This window comes from Podarcis bocagei (assembly GCF_964188305.1).
Source record: "Podarcis bocagei genome assembly, chromosome: 1".
In the NCBI taxonomy this organism is placed as follows: domain Eukaryota; kingdom Metazoa; phylum Chordata; class Lepidosauria; order Squamata; family Lacertidae; genus Podarcis; species Podarcis bocagei.
In genome coordinates, this window is record NC_138125.1 from 51,739,205 (window position 1) to 51,761,445 (window position 22,241).

At 42.8% G+C, this 22,241-nt stretch overlaps 1 protein-coding gene across 1 annotated transcript in view; it reads left to right on the top strand.

The window, feature by feature from the left end:
* The window catches only part of MYBPC3 (myosin binding protein C3), a 65,292-nt gene that overhangs the window by 37,464 nt on the left and 5,587 nt on the right, over positions 1-22,241 (top strand). Inside the window, exons 20-30 of the mRNA XM_081170703.1 lie at positions 776-925; positions 1,257-1,403; positions 2,199-2,358; positions 3,712-3,816; positions 8,833-9,021; positions 13,277-13,411; positions 14,766-14,933; positions 16,306-16,394; positions 17,631-17,826; positions 21,093-21,232; positions 21,843-22,002. Coding sequence (XP_081026829.1) covers positions 776-925; positions 1,257-1,403; positions 2,199-2,358; positions 3,712-3,816; positions 8,833-9,021; positions 13,277-13,411; positions 14,766-14,933; positions 16,306-16,394; positions 17,631-17,826; positions 21,093-21,232; positions 21,843-22,002 — 1,639 coding nt within the window. The remainder of the gene's footprint in view (positions 1-775; positions 926-1,256; positions 1,404-2,198; positions 2,359-3,711; positions 3,817-8,832; positions 9,022-13,276; positions 13,412-14,765; positions 14,934-16,305; positions 16,395-17,630; positions 17,827-21,092; positions 21,233-21,842; positions 22,003-22,241) is intronic.

Here is a 22,241-nt window from a genome sequence, read left to right on the forward strand (position 1 = left end):
CCAGCATTATGTGTTTGGAAAAACTGCAGGAAGTTCAAAGGAATGTTCTGGACCACATAGTAATGGGAGAAAATGGAATGGAATCTCTCAAGATTCTCAAGGCCCTCTCCTTTTTAACATTTCTATTTGTGTGGTGCAAGGCTGACCTCTTGTGGCCCTTATTGCCAACTAGGCTTGTCTGTCCCTTTGAAATTCTGATGCTGTCAAACAAGGTGTGTGGTCATGGAATGGGGAGAAATGCCCCCTCCATGGCAGTTGCTTTGAGGGTCCAACCCACCTCCTGAGGGTCTTCCTTCCACAGGCTTTTCCCACTTGCTTGTTGGCAAGACCAGACACTTCCAGCTGTCAGCATTTATCTCATCTTGCACCCCTCTCTCATCTTGGCCTCCAGCATAGTTTCAAGTGGACATTATTAGAACTTGCACATGCTTAAGGTGAATAAGAGGAGGGGGTATAATATGGCAGTTATTTCCCATTCTTTACAGGTCTTTCGTGAACTGGGGAACAGTTTTTGACACCGCAATTCTTTTCTGCACATCTTCAGAACATGTGGTTTTATTTAAGCCCTAGAACATTTTTTGGGGAAATTCTGATATGTGAATTAGCATAACCACACAGAACCTGCTAGTTCAATATTTGTTTATTAATTTATTTAAAATATTGGGCCATTTAAAGGAGATTCTGCATGGTTTAATTCCTTACATCCAACCTTTATTTTCTATTCAGCTTTCTTTAATTATTATTCTTTCTTTTTTAATTTCCTTTCCTTATACAGTGGAACCTCAGTTCTCGGATGTCTCTACTGACGAACAATTCAGAACCCGAATGCCAACAACCTGGAAGTGAATGCTTCCATTTTCAAATGCACCTCAGAAGTCGAATGGCTTCTGAGCCCCGTTTCTCCATTTTTTTCAATGGATTTTGCTGACCGCCCTTTGATCTTCGGTTTTTGAATGTTTCGGAAGTCAAACAGTCTTCTGGAACGGATTCTGTTGCTCAAAGGGTCTCAGATACTAATGCCAGGAAAGACCTCCATCTTGAAAAGCTGTGGTTTGTTAGATGGAAGACTGAGCTGGATAAGCCAATGGCCTGATTCAGTAGATGGTAACTGCATATGGTGCTAGGCTTGCTGCTTTTAATCCTGAAGGGAGACTCTTATAGCAATCACTGCAGAGCGAAGTGAATTAGCTGCCCTTCCTTTTGCCATTGTACTTCATGGGGAAGAAATTGTGTATCTCCTTGCTTATATCTCCTAGTTCAGGGCTAGACAACATGGTGCCTTCCAGATGTTTCCCCACTCTTCCTGTGTTTTGTGTCTCTTCCAGAACAACGATCTAGTGCTGCTAAGTGACCAATCCAAAGATATTACAGGCACAGGTGGAGAGTTAAATAACGACAACAAGGCAAGTTCTTTGCGCTTCAACCAGTCGAACAGAGATATCTGGTTCTTAATAAAGAGTCTTGGTGACTCTGTCATGAATTCAGTAATTAACAATGCTGGAGAAAATAGGAAAGCTGACCTCTTGCATAATAAATTGCTATTTTAAAATATTTGTTTAAGGTATTTCCTTGAAATCTGTCTCTCTTTGGACTCAGAGTTTTTGAACTTGAGCAACCCTTCTAAACTTACAGGGCTGCCAGCCAAGCACTATTTATCTGTTCTGCAGCTAAATGTGCAGAGATCCTTGTGGAGAGAGGGAGCAGAGAATCATGTGTATACAGCCTGCTGCTGTGTGCAAGGATCTGTGGAGTGGCAATAATCTCACACTGGCATTAGAAGAGTACTAGAGCAGGATCCCTCTGAGCCCTTTCTAAAACTGGGCATAGGGAAACCAAAGAACAAAACCAGAAAGAGTTTCAGAACTCCATCCATCCAAAATCACATTGTGATGACTAGGGAGGGAGTGTCTATAGTCACCCATCCAAATCCAGTGTGGATCAGTTAAGGTCTACTACCAGGAACTATTTGGTCTTCCCAGATCTCTGCTGGTGAGGGAGAAAGAACAAGTGGCTCAATCTGTTCCCAGCACAGATCAATGACACATACAGTGGTACCTCGGTTTAAGAACAGCCCTGTTTATGAACTATTCGGTTTACTCTGCAAAACTGGAAGTAGTGTCCTGGTTTGTGAACTTTACCTCGGTCTAAGAACGGAAGCAACATAACATAACAACCTTTCACCCCATAACTGCTCACAGGTCTTCTCTGATTCCGAAGGCCGAGTCCGTGTAGAGATGTATGAAGACCATTGTGTGTTCACCATTGAAGGAGCTGAGAAGGAAGACGAGGGAGTCTACAGAGTTACGTTTAAGAACCCAGCAGGGGAAGATACAGCTGATATCACTGTCAAAGTGATTGGTAAGCAAGGCAGATGGGCACTTTCTAAAGCCTGGTACAAGTGAGCCAAGTCTTCTCTCTGCCAGCCTAACACGCAGAAACAACCACTGGTAGAATAATACATTTTCCAATGGAGCAGGAGACCCTGCAGATGATGTTTCTCCTACCAATGTCCCTCTGGCCTACTGTGGCAAGTAGGACTCCCAAGTGTGCCACATAGCAGGCAGAGACTGAAAGGGGGAGAAACCTGCCATCTGGTAGTACAGTCGATCAAAAGGATTAATGGACAGATTAGGTGATCATTGCGGCCCTAATAAGTAGTTGTCTTCATTGTCTAAACACAACATGAAACACAACATGATCTTCTTAAATGGATGTGCCCTCTCTCTGTGACTTAGGAGGGGAAGAGATATGAGAAAACTGAGTTTTTAGATGAGATTCACTGTCTGTGTCTCTTTCTCTTGTTTCCTTCATTCCTTCATTCTTAAATTGCTTCAGAGATGTGGCTTTGCCCTGTTGACCAAACAATATATCATACTTGAATTTACCCCAAAATCAGCTGTGCAATTTATGCATTTGTTTTATCAGGAGGTCACACTTTCTTTGAAATGAAAAAGCTACTTAAGGTTAGACTCTTTAGATAACAGTTGCAATGACAAATGCATCAAGACGAAGAATGCTTCCTGCAATGAAGAGGGAGCTTTATGCAGTTTGTTAGAATCATAAATAGGGTTACAGCACATTCATATGGGAACCTCTAAAATGAAGGAGTAAATCTGGTTGTGTGAATAGGGAATACTGAATCGTAAGAAGAGCCCTGCTGGATCAGATCAGAGGTCTGTTTACCATCCATTTCTCCACAGTGGCCAACTGGATGCCTCTAGGAAGCCCATAAGCAGGACTTGCATGCAGTAGCCCTTTCCTCTTTGTGTTCCCCAGCAACTGAAGCTGTGGATATGCTATATATTTAAAGCATAGCATTTCCCCCAAGGAATCCTGGAAACTGTTTTCACCCCCCATAGAGCTACCATTCCCAGGAGCCTTAAGAAACTACAATACCCAGAATTCTTTGTTTAAAGCCATGTGCTTTAAATGTGTGATGTACATGCATGTAGCCTTATATTGGGAGGCATAACCCTCAGAAGCTGTGTATAGCTATCATGACCAGTAGCCATTGATAGCCTCACCCTCTCTGGATTTGTGTTATCCCCTCTTAAACCTGGTGACTGTTACTACATCTTGTGACAGCAAGTTCCATAGGAAGATATTCTGTGGTGAATCAAACACTAGCCATAGAAATACGGTGTGTGTGTGTGTTTTGAAGGAAACAGGCAGTTACAAGAGAAATATTGTTACCTCTCTTTCTTTCTCCAGATGTACCTGACCCTCCTGAGGCTCCTGAAATCAGTAATGTTGGTGAAGATAACTGTACAGTGCAGTGGCAGCCTCCAAAGTATGATGGAGGACAGCCAGTACTGGGTAAGAATTGCTATAGTGAAAACATCACCTGGAGGATGATGATGATGATGATGATGATGATAGAAATGATAGTAGTATTAAGTAGTAGTAATTTGTTATTTATACAAGGCAGCTCCCAACAGAACATTAAAAACACAATAAACCATCAAACATTAAAAGCTTCCCTAAACAGGGCTAAACAGGGCTGCCTTCAGATGTCTTCTAAAAGTCAGATAGTTGTTTATTTCCTTGACATCTGATGGGAGGGCGTTCCACAGGGTAGGCGCCACTACTGAGAAGGCTTTCTGTCTGGTTCCCTGTAACCTCACTTCTCGTAGTGAGGGAACCGCCAAAAGGCTATCGGAGCTGGACCTCAGTGTCCAGGCTGAACAATGGGGGTGGAGACGCTCCTTCAGGTATAATGGGCGGAGGCTGTATCCAGAATGAAAGGATTTTCTGTATGTTCCCAGAAATACATTTGTACTGTGAATTATTATATTTTACAATATAATTATGACACTGTGAAATAGGCAAAAGTTCCTCAGTTACCTCTTTGATTTCCCATATATATAGTTTTTCTGTCATTTTGAGGACAATATGGGCATTACTGCTATTTCTTGAAAGGGTAGTTTACTAAATACCCCACCAGCACTGAAAGAAGATTTGTGGGGAGTGAGTCTTGCTTCCTGTGGACCACCTGGAGTGGGAACTGCGTTTTATTTATTTTATTTAATCAAGTTTTAGCTCGCTTGCTATAAAAACAAACAAACCTTGAATTGGTTTGGAAGAAGAAGAGTCGAAACTCTAACACATGGGTAGGCAAACTAAGGCCCGGGGGCCGGATTCGGCCCAATTGCCTTCTAAATCCGACCCACAGACAGTCCAGGAATCAGCGTGTTTTTACATGAATAGAATGTATCCCTTTATTTAGTACCAATATTTGAAGGCGGCTCAGTTGCAAATAGGCTAATAGGTAGGTTTTGCATCTTCCTCAGAGGTGCTGAAAGTGGAAACCTGGACTACTGATAAGCATGTGCTCCACGTACACGCCTGCCAGTTTCTCCCAATTTCAGCTGTTGTTCAGGAAACACACAAAGAGGAAGCTCAGACCACTTCTACTTCCTCTGGCAGTGCTGCAATGTGCAAAGCTGCTCTCACTCTGGGACACATTTAATGGAATACCCTTGAACAAGGTCACTAACGGGAATATCAAGTATCAGGATAGAAGGACAGGATGAAACTGTTACCAGAACCAGCTGAAGTTAAAGGACACACACTGCTGGCATGGTTCAGCCATTGAAACCACTGCCAAACTTTGGGTGAAATGTTAGCCAAAGCCCCCCAAAAGTGCTATTTTACAATGGCTACCTGGTTATAATGGGATATGGATCACCAACCCTGTGTCCATGGGTGCAAAGTTGGCGGCCTTCATGTATTTTGGGGGGATTTGGGGGAGAGATGGATTTTTATGTGGGAATAGCAAGTACTTCTTTCACCTGTGGAAAACCTCTCTGCATTTGAGTGTGGGTGCTCAAGGTGTGTGGGGGGGGGATATGTATATGTGGCATGTGGGGGAGAGGGGGAGATATGGATGTGTGATCTGTATGTGGACATGGTGAGCTTGTATATGTGGTTTTGTGAGAATGAGGGAGAGGTGTATTGTCCAGCTGTTGGTATGTAAAGTGTATGAAAATATAAAGTGGTATAGAAATGAAATAATTATTTATAATTAATAAGTGTGTGCAGGGGAGAGGGGGGGAATGTGTGATTGGTAATCCCAGTAATAAAATAAAAGCTTTCATTAGATAGTATTCTAAACAAAAGAAGTGAATCAAGAGGTGCTTGTATCAGTTTTTGCATTTGTAAATTCCGTAAGGATTTATTATGTATATTCAAGTGCCTCTTTTTCACTTATTATATCATATCAACCAGCGCTATTTTTCTAGAAAAAGATAACTCACCATGAACACCTCCTTTGTTCTCTTATAATGGCAATGGCACCCGCCTGAGAGGTGCCAGAACTGAGTTCCGGAAAGTTAAAATGATATATATATATATATATATATATATATATATATATATATATATATATATATGCAGGTTTTGGTGTCTTCGGGTGTCTTCCCGTGTAAGAGTTGGGGTGTCTAGGCGACGTTTCGACGAGGTCTCACTCGTCATCTTCAGGCTGGTGCTTTCGGCTTCTTGTTACTGGAAGTTCCAGTAACAAGAAGCCGAAAGCACCAGCCTGAAGATGACGAGTGAGACCTCGTCGAAACGTCGCCTAGACACCCCAACTCTTACACGGGAAGACACCCGAAGACACCAAAACCTGCATTCCTGTACCCGTGAAAATCTACGAAAGCAAATATATATATATATATAAAAGCCCTGATTCATAGTGAAAGGTGTTTACATCTATAGAAAATGGTTGTAACCCTAAATACGCTTGCTAAGGAGTAAGCCCCATTGAACACAGTGGGATCAGGGGGGGTGAGCATGATAGGGTGGTGCCATAGAGCTTTTCTCCCAGCACCAGTGTTGCTACCACTTACCTGGACTGTGTAGGTCAGGTCAGGCTACTGGTGATGTCAGCGCTGTATGGGCACAGTGAGAGTCAGTCCAGCAGTCATGACAGCATACCTGCGCAGGCATGAGTTCACCACTAAGTTTGCCTTACCCTTACCTCATCCAGGTAACTAGCTGTGATGTTGTCAGAAGGGTGGGCCTTCATCAGCACCCCACCATGCCACACTCTTCTGAGTGAGATACTTCTAAATAATAGTGTGTCAAGTTGCACTATATGACGACCACCCGTTATCAAATTCATTCGTAATCTTCAGTTCTGTGTCTTCTTGCTGTAATTAGTCATGGAAATGGCTACCCTTAAACCAAAGTTTGAGTGTGTCCTAGTAGACTGAAACATTCCCCCACTGCTTTCTGTGTGGTTCTATTTTTAATGCCCAAAGCATATCTCTGAGGTAAGTGAACTTCATTGAATTTACTTCTCGGTAGACGTGTATAGAATTGCACTGTTAATTAAGCACTGACCTAATTGGGCTGGTGGCTGATGTCATATATTATTTTAGAAGATGTGCAGGTGAGTGAGCGTTTAATAATATTGATGACGTTATTAGGTCCTGTAATGGATTTGATGCAGTAAATGTAAAAAAAGGTCTGGTACTTGGGCTTGTTGTAGAGTTTGGTCCCTTGAGCCATATTCTTGACAAGTGATGAGTGGCTATTCTAAGTTATTAGTCCATCTGTGATCATTAGACTTTCCTTCAGTTCAACTCTCATTACAAAGCTAGTCCTTTTCCAGAATCGTTGTTAGGTGGCTAAAATGCCTCAGAGGTATGCGTTTTATACAATGTCATCAGCATTTCCGAAAAGTGAGATTAACAGTGTTGATTCTCTTTCACAGAATGATGTCGTCGCATTTTGACGAACAGCTGAACTTAGCACATTAGGCAGGATAGGAGAGCGGTTATTACTGGGATCCAGAGTGGATCTAAAATAGTCCATACAAGGTTTGAACTGTATCCATTCTATGGATCAGGCTTTAGTTGGTTCAGGGCACAGTCCTAGGCATGCTTACCTGGGAGTAAGCCTCATGGAAAACAGCGGGACATTTCTGAGTAAACAATTTTAGGATCCAGTTTCATACCAGTAGATTAAGCAAATAAATCTGAAATGGATTAATAAACCAGAGCAAATGTTAAATCCATAAGGCTGTGAGTTAAAGGCAAAGCTTATTATCTTAAGACAGGCATAGGCAAACTTGGCCCTCCAGATGTTTTGGGACTACAACTCCCATCATCCCTGGCCCATCCTGTTAGCTAGGGATGATGGGAGTTGTAGTCCCAAAACATCTGGAAGACCGAGTTTGCCTATGCCCATCCCAAGAACTAATAGGGAACGAAGGAGAAAATATTAAAGACGGTCTTTCCTTCCAACCATGTTACTTTCTCCTTGTTTTCTTATTAAATGGTAAGTTGCCATATTTTGCGCCCTATAGGGCGCACTGGCCCATAGGGCGCACCTAGTTTTCAGGGGGGGAAATCAAGGAAAAAATATGATTCCCCCCCCCCGCCGCAACTCTGGGAGCAGCGGACAGGCTGCACGCAGCCTGTGCGCTACTCCAAGACCTTCTTCCTGCTTTTGCGGGAGGTGGTGGAATTCCCCCACCTCCCAGAAAAGCCAGGAGAAGCCGCACGCTCTTTAAAGGGGTTGCGCGGCTTCTGCGGGAGGTGGAATTCCCGCTGCCCCCCAATCCTCTGGGGCTGGCGATGGGAGGAAGCGCTGCTTTCTCCCACTGCCAGCCTCAAAGAGCAGACTCTTCTGGCTTCAGCGAAAGCAACGCGAAGCCTCCGGAGCGCAGGCTTCCTAGGCTTCGCGTTGCTATCGCTGAAGCCAAGAAGCCTGCATTTGCCCCGTAGGACGCACACACATTTCCCCTTCATTTTTGGAAGGGAAAAAGTGCGTCCTATAGGGTGAAAAATACGGTATCTTGTTCTTTGTTCATTCAATAAAAACGGCATAAACTTGTATATTTTGGTTGTATGAAATTGGGGTACACCCAAACTAGCACAAGCACAGAAAAATTCATACTGAAGAATTTTCCACCCTTCTTCCAGTTGTCATCCACTACACCACACCCTGTGCTGTTGCTGAGGGTACCCTGATCCACAGAAGATGCTTTTCAGGGATTGCAACAGGGCTACAGCAAGGAGAGAGATGGAGAATTCCCTAGTACAAGGCTGGCATGTGGTCATGTTAGTGTGGATGTAATACCACACACTTAAATGGAATTGATTTTGTAATTAGCTAAAGGGCAGGTGATTGAGCAGCAAAATATTCTTTAATTTACTGCCTCCCTTAACCTATGTACAGAGCAACTAAATGGGAGAAGCTCTGAAATGTAAATTTGGTAAAACGGAGTCTGCTTTGGGAGTTTCTGTGCAATAAAAGCAAAATGACCATACTTGTGTCTCTTGTAGAACAGGCTCTCTATCCGTGGTGTCTCTTTTCACTTTGTAGGCTACATCTTAGAAAGGAAGAAGAAAAAGAGCTACAGGTGGATGAGGCTGAACTTTGACCTTCTAAAGGACCTGTCATATGAAGCGAAGAGAATGATTGAAGGAGTTGTGTATGAGATGCGAATTTACGCCGTCAACTCAGTTGGTATGTCCCGGCCCAGTGCTGCCTCACAGCCCTTCATGCCAATTGGTGAGTGTCAACACACATTGTGTTACTTCTCAAACATCCAAAGGAGATGAAGAGACACATGGGCACACAATTACCTTCTCTTTCTCCACTCAGTAGGGACACAGAGTCCATATTTGTAAGACAGGTGGCTCCTTCTTGATCTGTTTTATATTTTCTAACCTTTTTCTAAAACCCTCTTCGCGAATGGGAGTAGCAAGGTTCCAATTTCATGAAATTGCTGATGAATTTCTAACTGTTAAAATTAGAGGTGTGAGAGGCAAGCTGGGTCTCGATGAGAGAGGGGAACTAATTGACAGTGACCTCCCATTGCCTCTCAGCTTCCCCCATTCCCTTATGGGTGCAAATATCACCGTATCCCACCCAGTGCTTCATTACTCCCACCCCCTGCGGAGCTGCAAGGATAGCTGATTAAGAAAATATCCATGGAATTATTTTCTATAAATAATCATGATGACCCCACAGTGTTTCTATCAGTCCCTGAACTAAAAGCAAACTGTGGGAGTCTTTGAGGGAGGAAAGAACAATCTGAGCGCCTGAGGTAGAACAGCAACAGAAATGACTAAAGTGGTGGTTCAGCTCACAGAAGATCATAAGGAAGGGGACGAGTTTTGTGAAGAAAAGAGTGTGCCACTGCAAAACCCCAGCGATGGGCCAACAGAGAACGAGAAAGAGCAGGAGGAGGCGGTTAATTCTGATCTTCAGCCAACACTCAACAGTTGGGCTGTGCAGAGCGAAGAAAGACAAGAACCCCCACAGGAATCAACTGAACTAAAAGGTTCAGGGTTTTCTTGCAATAAGAAATGATATACTTGATTAGAAATAAGGCTCCATCCTACAACTATGGAGATGAGGCACTGGTTTGTAACATGCGTCGTGTGGTAATCCAACCATACTCCTATGTGTGATGCACATGCTTTTAAAGACTGCTTTGAATGTTTGGCTTTAATTATAGTTTAAGAAGGGAGTAAAATGTTGCAGCAGGATGATGTGGGATGCTAACATTAGGTTCTCCATCTGTTTGTGATGTTTATTTATTTTTTTAAATGGTGTTATGTGGTAGGGAACATTCTGTATTTTTGAAATATTTAAAATAATGCACACAATGTGTTTAAATACCACAGCTTTCCTGGCTTATGATAACCACACACATGGCATGGGGGGGGGGGAATACTTCAGGTATTGTTATTTTTTCAAATACACAGAATCTAAATGATTTGAAAATGAACCAAAATGACTGAGTATCTGTCACTGCATGCAGAGATAGGCCCTTTGCAGTCTTTGTGAAATGTTTTGCCAAGGAGTAGAACAGCTTGGTTTTGCACAGTGGAATCTGAAGGGTGGAAATGGTACTTCTTAAATTCACAGCATCTTTAGATACAGGAAAACTTTTCAAAAGGGCAATGCTAGTACCAAAAGGACAAATTCCAATTCTGACCATGGTAGGTAATAATCTTGAACTTCTCCAAACTGACCCACACCCCCAAATGTGAATTTCTATAGTTGGTAAAGAAATAATATTTGGATAGTCCTGTACTGTATGTAACCCAAATATCTGCAGTACCCTGTCCTATATATTCTAGAATCACAGACACAAAACTCACCTAGCCTCACTTCTCTTCACTCTTTCACACATATGCATTTACACAAATTAGGATAGACTCTGGAGTCCCCCTGTGTCAGGGGTGGGGAACCTTGGATCTGGAGGTCCGGTGATCCTCTGGGCCTTTGCAATTCTTCCCAGCCTGCACCCCTCACTGCCCCTGCTTTGCATCCCAAGTGTTTTTGTCTGGGTGAAAACCTTAAACTCTTATAATGCCGCTTGCTTGGCTGGATGGAGGGTACAGTGGAGTGGGTGAGTTTCGAAACTGCTGTACTGTATAAATTTATATTTGTTTCTCCACTTATTTTTGCCTCTGGCCTCACCCACCACTGGCTTTTGGAGGCAGAGGTGGATTTAGGGCAATGGGAGCAGCATGGTTGCACCAGGTGTGCAGCCAAGGAAGGCGCCTTCTCAAAGCCCAGTAAGCACTTGTCCGGCTTTGGGAAGGAGATGTAACAGCTCTGACAGGGTCCCAGAGTTCTGTCTCCTTCCCAAAGCCAGGCAAGAGCTTACTGGGTTTTGGTAATGAGGAAGGAGGGCTCTAGGACCTTGGTAGAGTTCAGCACCTCCTTCCTAATGCCCAGCTTAAGCCAACACCGCAAGGGCTGGTGGGAAGGTGTCAAATGGCCTCACACAGGGCAGCATTTTACCAAGGTCCTCAGGCGGAAAAAGGTTCCCCTACCAGTGTTCACACATGAACACTCTTCTCCCCGGGCTACTGTGCCCGAGAGCAGACAGATGAGCACTGCATATAGGAACTATGGGGTTTTCCACATACCACACAGAAGTTATTGTAGATCCATTAGGACTTATGGATCCTATTGGCATCATACCTGGGGCCCATGCATACTGAATTTCACTGGTCTCATCAATGTACCCTCGAAGTGAGTTCAAAAACTGAATACTGTATTCCCTGTCTTAGACCGAAAGCTAGCAGGAGATTGGCATTCCCCTAACTTAGCAGAATTCCTACTACCAACTGATGTGCACTTTTGCTGTGCATCTACTGAATTCAGGACCTATAGCACTAGGCCCACAGCTGCCTTGTAATGATATTCTTTGTTGGCTGCATAAGGCATCAAGGTCTAGTTAGTGGCCATTTGCTAATTGTGAGGTACAGAAATATGAAGTGAATCACTATTTATAATTAGGGTACATCTAGTTCTTTTTTTGCTATTTTGCTTAATTATGAAGTCTTATGCTATTTATTAACCTGCAGCATTTATATACCACTTATTTGCACTTCTAAGCAGTGTACACCAAAACAATCCTAATATCTTTTTCCAATAGGATAAATGTGAAATAAGAATTGTAAGGCCATTTATATAATACTGCTCTTGTGCCTATTATATATCCATATCATTTTGCCAATATTTTAATTTTATCTGGAATGCATTCATCAAGAGCCATCCAAGCAGAAGCTTGGTGTCTCATCCAGTTATAAATTTAGCAGAAAACCTTTGTGTCACAAGAATTCATTCTAGAGAATGTTTTCTAATCTCTTGCTAACGCCTTTTCCCTCCTAATATCTCACTTTGAAGATCAGTAATTGCCACATCATTTGTTTAGCAGCTACGAATTCATGACTGCAAGGACTGTCTATTGTGGGAATGTTTAGAAACGGCAATTAGTGCAGAATGCAGTAGCCTTGCTCCTGACAGGAACAAATCACCAACAGCATTGATTTGTTTTGTTTCTTTGTTTAATGGTTTTTAATTGCTCCCACAAGTGGTAAAGTGGTGATACCCCCTGAACTGGATGACTTAAAAAGACGATGAAGCAAATTCAAGTCCTGCTTTTGGGTTTCCAAAAAAACCCATATGTATCTGGTTGGCCTCTGTGAGATCAGGATGGTGGGCTAGTTGGGCCATTGATCCGATCTCATTGCTCTTCTCATGTTCTCACTCCAGTTTTCAGTGGAAAAAGGCTCCCTGACTTCAGGTTTACCCTCTAAAAGACAGAAATGGGATTGGAAGTGAAAAAGAAAAGGCACCAGTTCTTAGTAAAAATATAGCACCTCCTCCTCCCCTCAAAGATCAGATAGATGTGTTGCCTTAGGCTGCTCACAGTTCCCAAACAGGCCTCAGCAGGTTGCCACAACAGGCTTGTATCCAACCTTCTGTTCCTCACAGGGCTTTTGGAATTGATGGCCTTCACCAGCTTGGCCAGGCTGGTGAAAGCAGCAGTGAGAGGAGATAGCAAAAGCTGAAGTTCTCTTTAATGTCTATAAGTCCTACCCTGTAGACATTGTATTGGCTGCTGAACAGCATCCAATCCCAATTTACCCTATAAAGCTCTAGGCTGGATATACAGAGAACATATCTTAAAAGATCAATCACGTATCCCAATATGAGCCTTGCTATCCTTTGGAGTAAATAAATATTAAATCAACAAAAGTACAATGCAGGACTATGGTCCACATTTTGTGGAAGCCAACAATCCGTTGCAGGGATTCTCTTCGCAGGTAGTATTTTTATTCTGGCAGGTATTTTGCAGTGGTAATCATTTTAACTGGATATAGATTGTATTGCTTGTTCTATCTTGCGAAGTTTTAAGCATTTGTTAGCCATTTTGATAATTTTAATATGAATGCTACAATATATTATTAGCATTAAACAAATAACCCAAAGGCTCTGGATTTTCTATTCTGTTTAGCTCCTCCAAGTGAGCCAACACACTTCACAGTAGAAGACATTTGTGATACTTCTGTGACTTTGAAGTGGAGACCCCCTGAACGAATTGGAGCAGGAGGCTTGGATGGCTACAACATTGAGTACTGTAAAGAAGGATGTAAGTAAGCCCATGGTGCTTTCGGAATTGTTGTCACATGCACATCATACACTAAAAGCCCAAGGCTTCCCCCAAAGAATCCTGGAAACTGTATTGGGAATTGTATTTCTCTGAGAGATAAACTACAGTCCCAGGATTGGTGGGGAGCTCCATATGCTCTAAACATATTTTAAATGCATGGTGTGGATGTCACCACTTTAACAGTCATGGTTTCCCCAAAAGGATTGTGGGAAGTGGAGTCTGTTAAAAAAACACATGGTGCCAGGGTGGTGTAGTGGTTAAGAGTGGTGGACTCGTAATCTGGTGAACCGGGTTTGCTTCCCCACTCCTCCACATGCAGTTGCTGGGTGACCTTGGGCTAGTCACACTTCTTTGAAGTCTCTCAGCCCCACTCACCTCACAGAGTGTTTGTTGTGGGGGAGGAAGGGAAAGGAGATTGTTAGCTGCTTTGAGACTCCTTCAGGTAGTGATAAAGCGGGATATCAAATCCAAACTCTTCAAACTCTTGCAAGGAGAGCCTTACTAGAAAGTTCCCAGGATGAGTCTTAAAGTGGCTTAAAAGCAGAGCTGCCCACCTATGAGGCAGCAAAAGTGCAAGCAGTGGTGCTACGCTGGCCCCACTGCTTTTACCACCAAGAGAGAGGTACAATATTCTGGCATGCGGCATTGCCACTTGTCTTCCACACCCCAAGGCAGAGAAGCTGAGCAGCAATATTTTGAGGAGTGTCCCAGCTCCTACGAAGTTCATCGAGAGCCAGGGCATGGTGACATTGGATGTGGAGGCAGAGTGCAGAAGCAGCAGGTGGCAATTCCCATTTTGCCTCAGGTGGCAAAAAAGGGCAGCTTGAAGTGGATGGTGTGAGTGTCATCTAGGTTCTAGGATAATCAGTTTAGTCACCTTTTAACTGAGAAAGGCAGCAGCCTTGGGCAGATAAAGGAGATGGAGGATGGTATTGGTACAGAATGAAAAGCAACGTGCATCTGTCTTCAAACATCTGAGATTAACGGGGACAGAAATTTTGTTCTCCAGTAGGGTCAAGCCCCAGAGATTCCCTTTTAAAGGAATTAACCATTACCTATATTTCTGTGATCATCACAATCTTGCATTTCTTTGAAACGTTGTGTGAAGTTGTTGTATCTTATAGTGCATTGGATGCCATGGGTGCTTCAGCTGTTATTTTGAAAGCTTTAGCTGTGATTCTAAAAGGCTGAATGCCACCATTCTGGAATATATGAAGCAGTGGTGCAAATAGAAAACATGAGTAAAAATACTTGGGATTGTGCCTTCAGGCATAGTTCTATAAACCTCTGCTTGAAAAGCTTTGCCTAACAGTAAGTGATCTTGCATTTGCAGCCACAGAATGGATCCCAGCACTTCATGGCCTGATTGAGCGCACCTCTGTCCTGGTAAAAGATTTGGTCACAGGAGACAAACTTAATTTTCGCATCACTGCTGTAAACCTGGCAGGTGCAAGTCAGCCAGCTGTTACAAAAGAGCCGATTACCGTCCGAGAGATCTTGCGTAAGTATCTAGGGAAAGCCAGCACTAGAATCACTGAAATCTCACCACTTGGAGATCTGGGGTATGGATCTGTATTAACCTGTGGAACTTTGGTTCTGATATGCAATAAACCGGTATCCCTAATTATTAATACTTAAATTGCACACAGCTTTTAAAAATTACTTTCTTCCTCAGTACAGCTCTCCTTCTCCCTGTGAGGTTACTGTGCATTTATTTCTGATATTTCATGCTTGGTGTGGATTGTTGCTTAGGGGAGTGAGGCCAAGCACCCGGCTGTCAGTCTGGTGAACATTCATGATCTCGGTCATTAATCATCACCTTGTCTGTAGCCCAAGAGTACAAGTGGTCTAATTCAGTTGGCTGGAACCCAGAAAGACGGCTCAACTGATATAACTTCTCAATCCTTATTTCTGTCTGGAGTTCTAAAAGACGTGACCCGGATTCTATTAACACCAGAATGACCCAGAGCACTATTATTAAACTACAAGCACAGGGCATCCCAAACCCAGAGGGACTTACTTAAAGGCAGGGGGATTCAGACAGAGTAGCAGTCACAGATAAAGAGAACCTCCTTCAGTGAGTCAGAAGCAAACAGACAATTCATTATTATCCCCATTCTCCCAGCTGTGATTATCCTATATGTTGTTGGACTCCAACTCCCATCATTCCTAGTCAGCATGAGTTGGGGTTGGGGATGGTGGGAGTTCAATCCGGAGACCTGCAAATTAGCCACCTTGCTCTAAAACATCAATCACTGGAGACAGCCAACTCTGCAAACCACAACAAAACATTGCAGCATCAATTACTCCTGTCCAGTGTTGCAGCCAGCCATGCCCTAGAACACATCCCAGAGTCCCCTATTATAGGGGTGGGTGATATGTGGCGCTCTGACCAAATCCATGCAGCTGGTAAGGAGGGAAATGTTAACATTGTTACCAACAACCCTCTCTCACCCTCCTCTCTCTTTCTCTTTTCCCTCTCCTGAAAGAAAAGAGTCAGGGGTGGTGATCATCCCCGCCCCATGTGGCCCACAAGAGATTATGCATGTTAATTGTATGGCTCTTAACGATGATGGCTGTCTACTTCTGCCCTGCTGTATAAAGAGGTTCCATGACTTCTATTTCTCAGATATCATTACAATATTTGCCACTGGTACAAATTCATTTGAAGTCAATAATGTATTCAGCTACTGAGTATCCCTAGTAGGATCATGACAGCTTTCTCTCAGAATTTCTTGGATTTCTACAAACTTTAATTGCTAGAATTTCTTGGTTTTCTACAAACTTTAATTGCTCTTCAATTTTTCTGATACATATGACATATCTAGTAAGTTGGAGAAAAAACCCTGACTTCATAATCCTCTGATCCACAGAGCGTCCCAAAATCTGGTTGCCACGCAATCTCCGACAGACTTTAATGAAGAAAGTGGGCGATACAATCAACATTGTCGTTCCTTTCCAGGTACTCGATTTAATTTGCTATTCGAACTCTTCCCTTCAGTCCAGCAATTCCTGGCAGACCGCTGTACTTCAGGAGCTCTCCCCCTGCCCCATTCCAAATTTCCTTATTTGTTTAATGGAAGGGTAGCTTTGTGCATCATTAAACACACAGAGAGAGATGCAGTTTCCATTTCAGTGAATAAGAAAACAATGTTCACTTCAGAATAGTCTATGTGGCTTATATAAACCTGGAGTCCTGTGCTTTCCTAGCTCATTCAATTCGACAGTCATACGGTTTCAAAACCTATATATCGGTTTTAAGGTCTGTTCAGATAATCAAATGTTGCTCACTTATTATGGAGGATTTAAATGGCTTTTCTTAAAAGTTGTGCTTGAGAGACTAATCACATTTTCCCAGCTCCCAAATGACAATATTTTGACACTAACAAATATGCTGTCTCATCCAACCACACCACACTGTGGAGATGAAGTTTTGACATATTTTCAGGGAGCAAATATAGGTCAGAACTATTAAGTCAACCATGTCACAGACAAGACAATTATAAAAGGGATCTGATGTCTTTATGTGTGTGTTATTACGATGTGCAAAAGTGTCAAATGAATGCTATAGGGAGTGAGCAAAAACGAAATAGTTGAACAAGAGATAATAATTTTCTTCAGAAGAAATAGGGGATTAAAGGCACAAACTACTCAAGAATCCACAGCTGGGCAGTAACCTTTATGTGAACCAACCAAAATGTCAAAGAATAGTGAGCAAGCTTTCAAGTTCTCCAGAACTCTTTATCAGGCTGGATGTTATGCAAAGCAGGAAGTGGTAGAGAAGACAAACAAAGAACCAGGTCAGTCTGGGTAACTGCTGGCCTTTATGTTTCCAAAAGTGGGGGCTGGCCATTGCTAGGGCAAGCAGAGACCTGCACTCCCTAGCAGACTAATCCAATCTGCAAACTCCATTTTGAGATTGAGTCTAAATACAGAGCTGAAGGCAATAACCAAGCCAATGTTTTCTTATTTGTTTGTTTTGCCCTCTTTCCCTTTCCTACCCTACTGCTTTGTGTAGCATCCAAGCTGAGGAAGAATACTGGAGAATTCAAAAGCTTGCTCACTATATTGTGACATTTTGCTTGGTCCTACTAAAAGTTTAGTCCAGCTCTACATTTTGGAAAGGACCAACAAGACTTCCTTTGCACTTTATGTGCCAAGTACTCAGTAGCTTTCCTTTCCTTTTTTTCTTCTGCAGGGAAAACCTAGACCTAAAGTTATCTGGACAAAGGATGGTCAGCCAATAGACTCTAAGGAGGTGGGAATTCGAAACAGCAATACAGACACCATTCTCTTCATCCGAAAGGCTGAGCGCCACCATTCTGGAATATATGAAGTAGAGGTGCAAATAGAAAGCATGATAGATAAGGCTACTATTACCATTCAAATAATGGGTAAGGAACTGTTTGGAGTCTTATGAATTTCCCATTTAAACACAGTCACTTTAATGCAGGGATTTGGTGCAGGTCTATGTACAGCACTTCAAGTACTCACAGGAATGCTCCTGTTCTTATCAAAAAAGGCAAGTGTAGCTGTATGGTGGCTAACAGACTGAGCTACTTCTAAAATCGTCTCTGCCAGGAACCCACTAGATGGCCTTAGGCATCTAAACCTAAATTTCCCCCCTCCCTAATCTGCAGTACAGTGGTACCTCAGGTTAAGGACTTAATTCGTTCTGAAGTTCCGTTCTTAACCTGAAACTGTTCTTAACCTGAGGTACCACTTCAGCTAATGGGGCCTCCCGCTGCAGTGCCGGAGCACGATTTCTCTTCTCATCTTGAAGCAAAGTTCTTAAGCTGAGGTACTATTTCTGTGTTAGCAGAGCCCGTAACCTGAAGTGTCTGTAACCAAAGGTATCACTGTATGTTGATTTACCTTACAGTAGGAGTTTGGAACTGGTTTTGGCCCCTCTCTCCCTCCACCAGGCCAAGTTGCCTTATGGCTTCAAACAAAGCCATAAGGGCAAAGACATAGCCCTGTGCAAGCATGTTGACCCTATGATCAGATGATCATTGGGGCTTACAAAGTGCCACACACAGGGCTTTGCGAGTGCCTCCAGGTGGACAAAGCAAAAACCAGGGCAGAGAATGAGACTCTGTACTTTCCATCTGTGCTGCTTGTTTAAACCTTCAAGGTTTAAAGCCAGTTTGAATGAGCAGAGCAGCCTTGGAAAGGGCTTTCAAATAGCCTGAGTTGCATTTTGAAGTCTCACCAATCAGGGTTTCTCAGTGCAGTATCGTGGGCAGGATGCTGCTTGCCACCCCCCTCCAACCTGCCATCTCTCCCCCTCCCCACACATATGTGGTGTCGGTCAGGTGTGCATAGCCTTGCCAGTCAAATAGTGATGCCTGGCCAGCCTGATTGGACCTGCAGGTCAGGATTACAGTTCATGCATGTGAAGCAATTTGGCTACTTGAAAGTGCTGTATACAAATGTCAAGTGATATTTTCTTTTGGACGCATGGAGCAGCTTCTGTCACTGAAATGAATGGGAACACCCATGTGTACACAAAGGGTGACTCCCCAGTACCAGGACAATGAACGCCTGCATGCAGTGAATTAAAAAAAGCTGTGACTGCATGTAGCAACTGACAAAAACATGAACTTTATTATCTCTAGCCACCCCCTCCAATGTGGCCCATTTTTATCCAGCCTTTTTGGCAGCAGGAGACTTGGCAGCAATAAAATCCACAATACTTCAGGACAAAATTTAAAAGCCACTTACACAATTTATAATGAGAGAGAGAACAATGAGTGACGTCACTCAAGCAGCTTAACAGCATCAGTTCAGCTAATTGCATTTTCTCCTTCAGATCCCATAAAAACCAGCTGGCTATTAAAATTTCTTACAAAGGCTATTCTGTGTGTGTGTGTAAATCCTGCTTAGCATTGCTGATGCCGCAGCTCGCAGCTGTAATAACCAATGTAAGATTAGCGCTGTGAGTTTCTTTCTGCTGCTCTCTAAGATTTGAACTGCATACATAATGTGAAAAAATATCCATAAGGATGCCAGATTTGGATGAGAGCCACAGTACAGGGTGAAAGGCCTAATCCTTTGCCTGTGCAAAAACATGTCGGGAGCCATGAAATCCACACAACACATGTAGGCTATTTACACACTCCTGCTTATCCTGCATCCAGTACGCTCCCATCGCTGGTTTGGGATGCAGTGTAAACACGGCATTTCCCACAATCCATATTGTAGTGGTTGGGAGTTACTCGTGCGTAATCCTGCCTCGTTTGAGCATTGGATTGCCTGGTTAAACCCTCCGGACTGCACAGCCCATCTCAGCGTGGCTGCCCTTAGTCACTCGTAGAATCTGACTGTGGGCGTTTCTTAAAGCGCTGCCAACATAAGAGTTGTTTGACACCCAATCGTCTCCGCCTCTCACTGCGCGGGAGTCTCCTGCGCAGGGTGGGCATGGGCAGCGGGGTGCTTGGGCTCTCCTCAGTAACTTCCAACGAAGAGTCCTGGAGCCCCTGCACCTCCCTGTCCCGTTGCTCTCCTGGATCCCTGGTGTTACACTCATTTTCTTCCCAGCTGAGTCTCCCCCTAGCGCTGGGACCTTCTCCTGCAGAATCAGAGACCCTCTCCTTCTCCCGTGCCTCTGATGTCACTTCCCTGACACATATATATCCTGTCATTTCTTACAAAATATTGTGTTTTGATGGATTTTCCCCAAACCAGCTTCAATCCAAATTTGGGGGGGGGGGACAACCTAGATGCTTTTTAGGTCGGTAATGTGTACACAGAGCCACAGTTTGACTCTAATTCTGGTTTAAGGAAGTTTCAAGTTCAGTGCTAATAGGCAAGGTTTGCAGCAGCATAGCGTATAATTTTAATCCTCAGTGAGAGGCCTGGTTATCTAAGGCTTGCTTCGCTCAGATTACATTTGTCCCTCCCCAGTACTATCAAGTTTCTAGTTTGATTTTTTGTGTAATATTAATAATAATGATAATAATTTCTAATGTATATAAAGCAGTGATAACAGATCTGTATGATTTGGGAGCAGAAAAGATGAAGGCAGAACTGAAAGAACTGATTCAGTTACTGTGAAGTGGTGTACATATCATTTGGAAGGCTGAGAACCCAGTCCAACATTCCCAGGGGTAACTAGTGAATTACTCACAGAGCATTTGAAGAGTCTGTTAGAGAGCTAACTTTCTTTGACAGGTGTCTTGCTAAGAAGGGATTAATGGATGTAGCCAATAGACATATGCTACTGTCTTTTGGATTCAGACATAAATTAAAGTGACATGCTGGACTGAATTTCAAGAGAAAGTATTAATTATTCTAAGCTTCCAAACAACCATAGTTACAATAAATGAGAATCTTTGTCAGTTATGGCAATGCTAACAAAAACTTGCATTCATTTGCAAATTGCTGCCAAAGTGGGAGCAAATAATGGAGCAATATTAATTGGAGATGTCAACCTTAAATGTCTGTGGAAGGTATGTGTGCATTGATCTATACAGCAGTCTGCAGGAGTTAGTCTTTATCTTGCCAATATTGTTTTGGGACACTGGCTCAGTTAACAGAACATTTTTGATGTTTGTCTATTACCAATTAGTTAGCAGTAGACCATTTAAGTCTTGCTCCTTTTTCTTCCTGAAAATACTGAGTGGTAGATCTTGAATACCTTTTCTATGACTTTCTGTAGACAAGCCTGGCCCTCCTCAGAATGTAAAGATTGTGGATGTGTGGGGATTCAATGTTGCGCTGGAATGGAAACCACCCCAGGATGATGGCAATGCTCCAATCACAGGATACACTGTCCAGAAGGCAGACAAAAAAACAATGGTAAGGGTAATGGGCTGAATGAGTGTATGAATCCACCCTAAATTATGTACAGTGAAACTGTAATACCTTGAGTCCTAGCTCATGACTCAAAATCATGTCAGCAGAAGAATGGTGGTTTTGGGCAATTGCACTCCATACAAGTGGCTAGCTTGGAGCTGCACAATATATAGAAGCGGAGCATAATTGAGAAGCCACACTTGGAATATTTATCCATGATAAATTACAAGATTCATTGTTGTTTAGTAGTCTTAGTCATGTTCGACTCTTCGTGACCCCATGAACCTGGGCATGCCTTGGAAACTCACTTTCTTCTCAAAGCTTCTCCTTTTTATGTCCATGGAGTTTTCCTGGCAAAATACTGGAGTGGTTTGCCAGTTCCTTCTCCAATTACAAGATAGGCAAAAGCAAAAATATAAGATATGAGAAACTCCCTCCCTTCCTATTTATGACTTTAACATCCATGACTGGAGGTCTTGATGAGAAAACACGAACATACTCAGTGCCAGTCACTGGATTTATTAGAAATTATTCCTAACACATAATGTTCCAAAAATCCAGACTGTGACCTTCACAAGATCTGATTTTCTGACAATGGATTATTTCATTTCAGGAATGGTATACGGTTTTTGAGCACTATCGGCGCACTAATTGTGTAGCATCAGATTTGATCATGGGAAACGAGTACTATTTCCGGGTCTTCAGCGAAAATCTATATGGGTTGAGTGAAAATGCTGCTAACACCAAAAATTCTGCCTACATTAAAAAAACAGGTAACAGAGAGTACCTAAATTGACGTTTTCAGGAAGGGGATCTGAAGAACTAAAGCAAATTATACTGGTTGCAAAGCTATCAAGTTCTCTGGCCTTATTGGTAAATTAAAAATCGAGAAGTAGTTGGGTCACAGGACTCAATTTGAAACTGATTTTCAAATGAAGATATGTATCTTGTTCCTAAGATTGTCCTTTGACTGGAAAAGTGACCAGTTTAATAAGATTTCTAGGAAATTAGA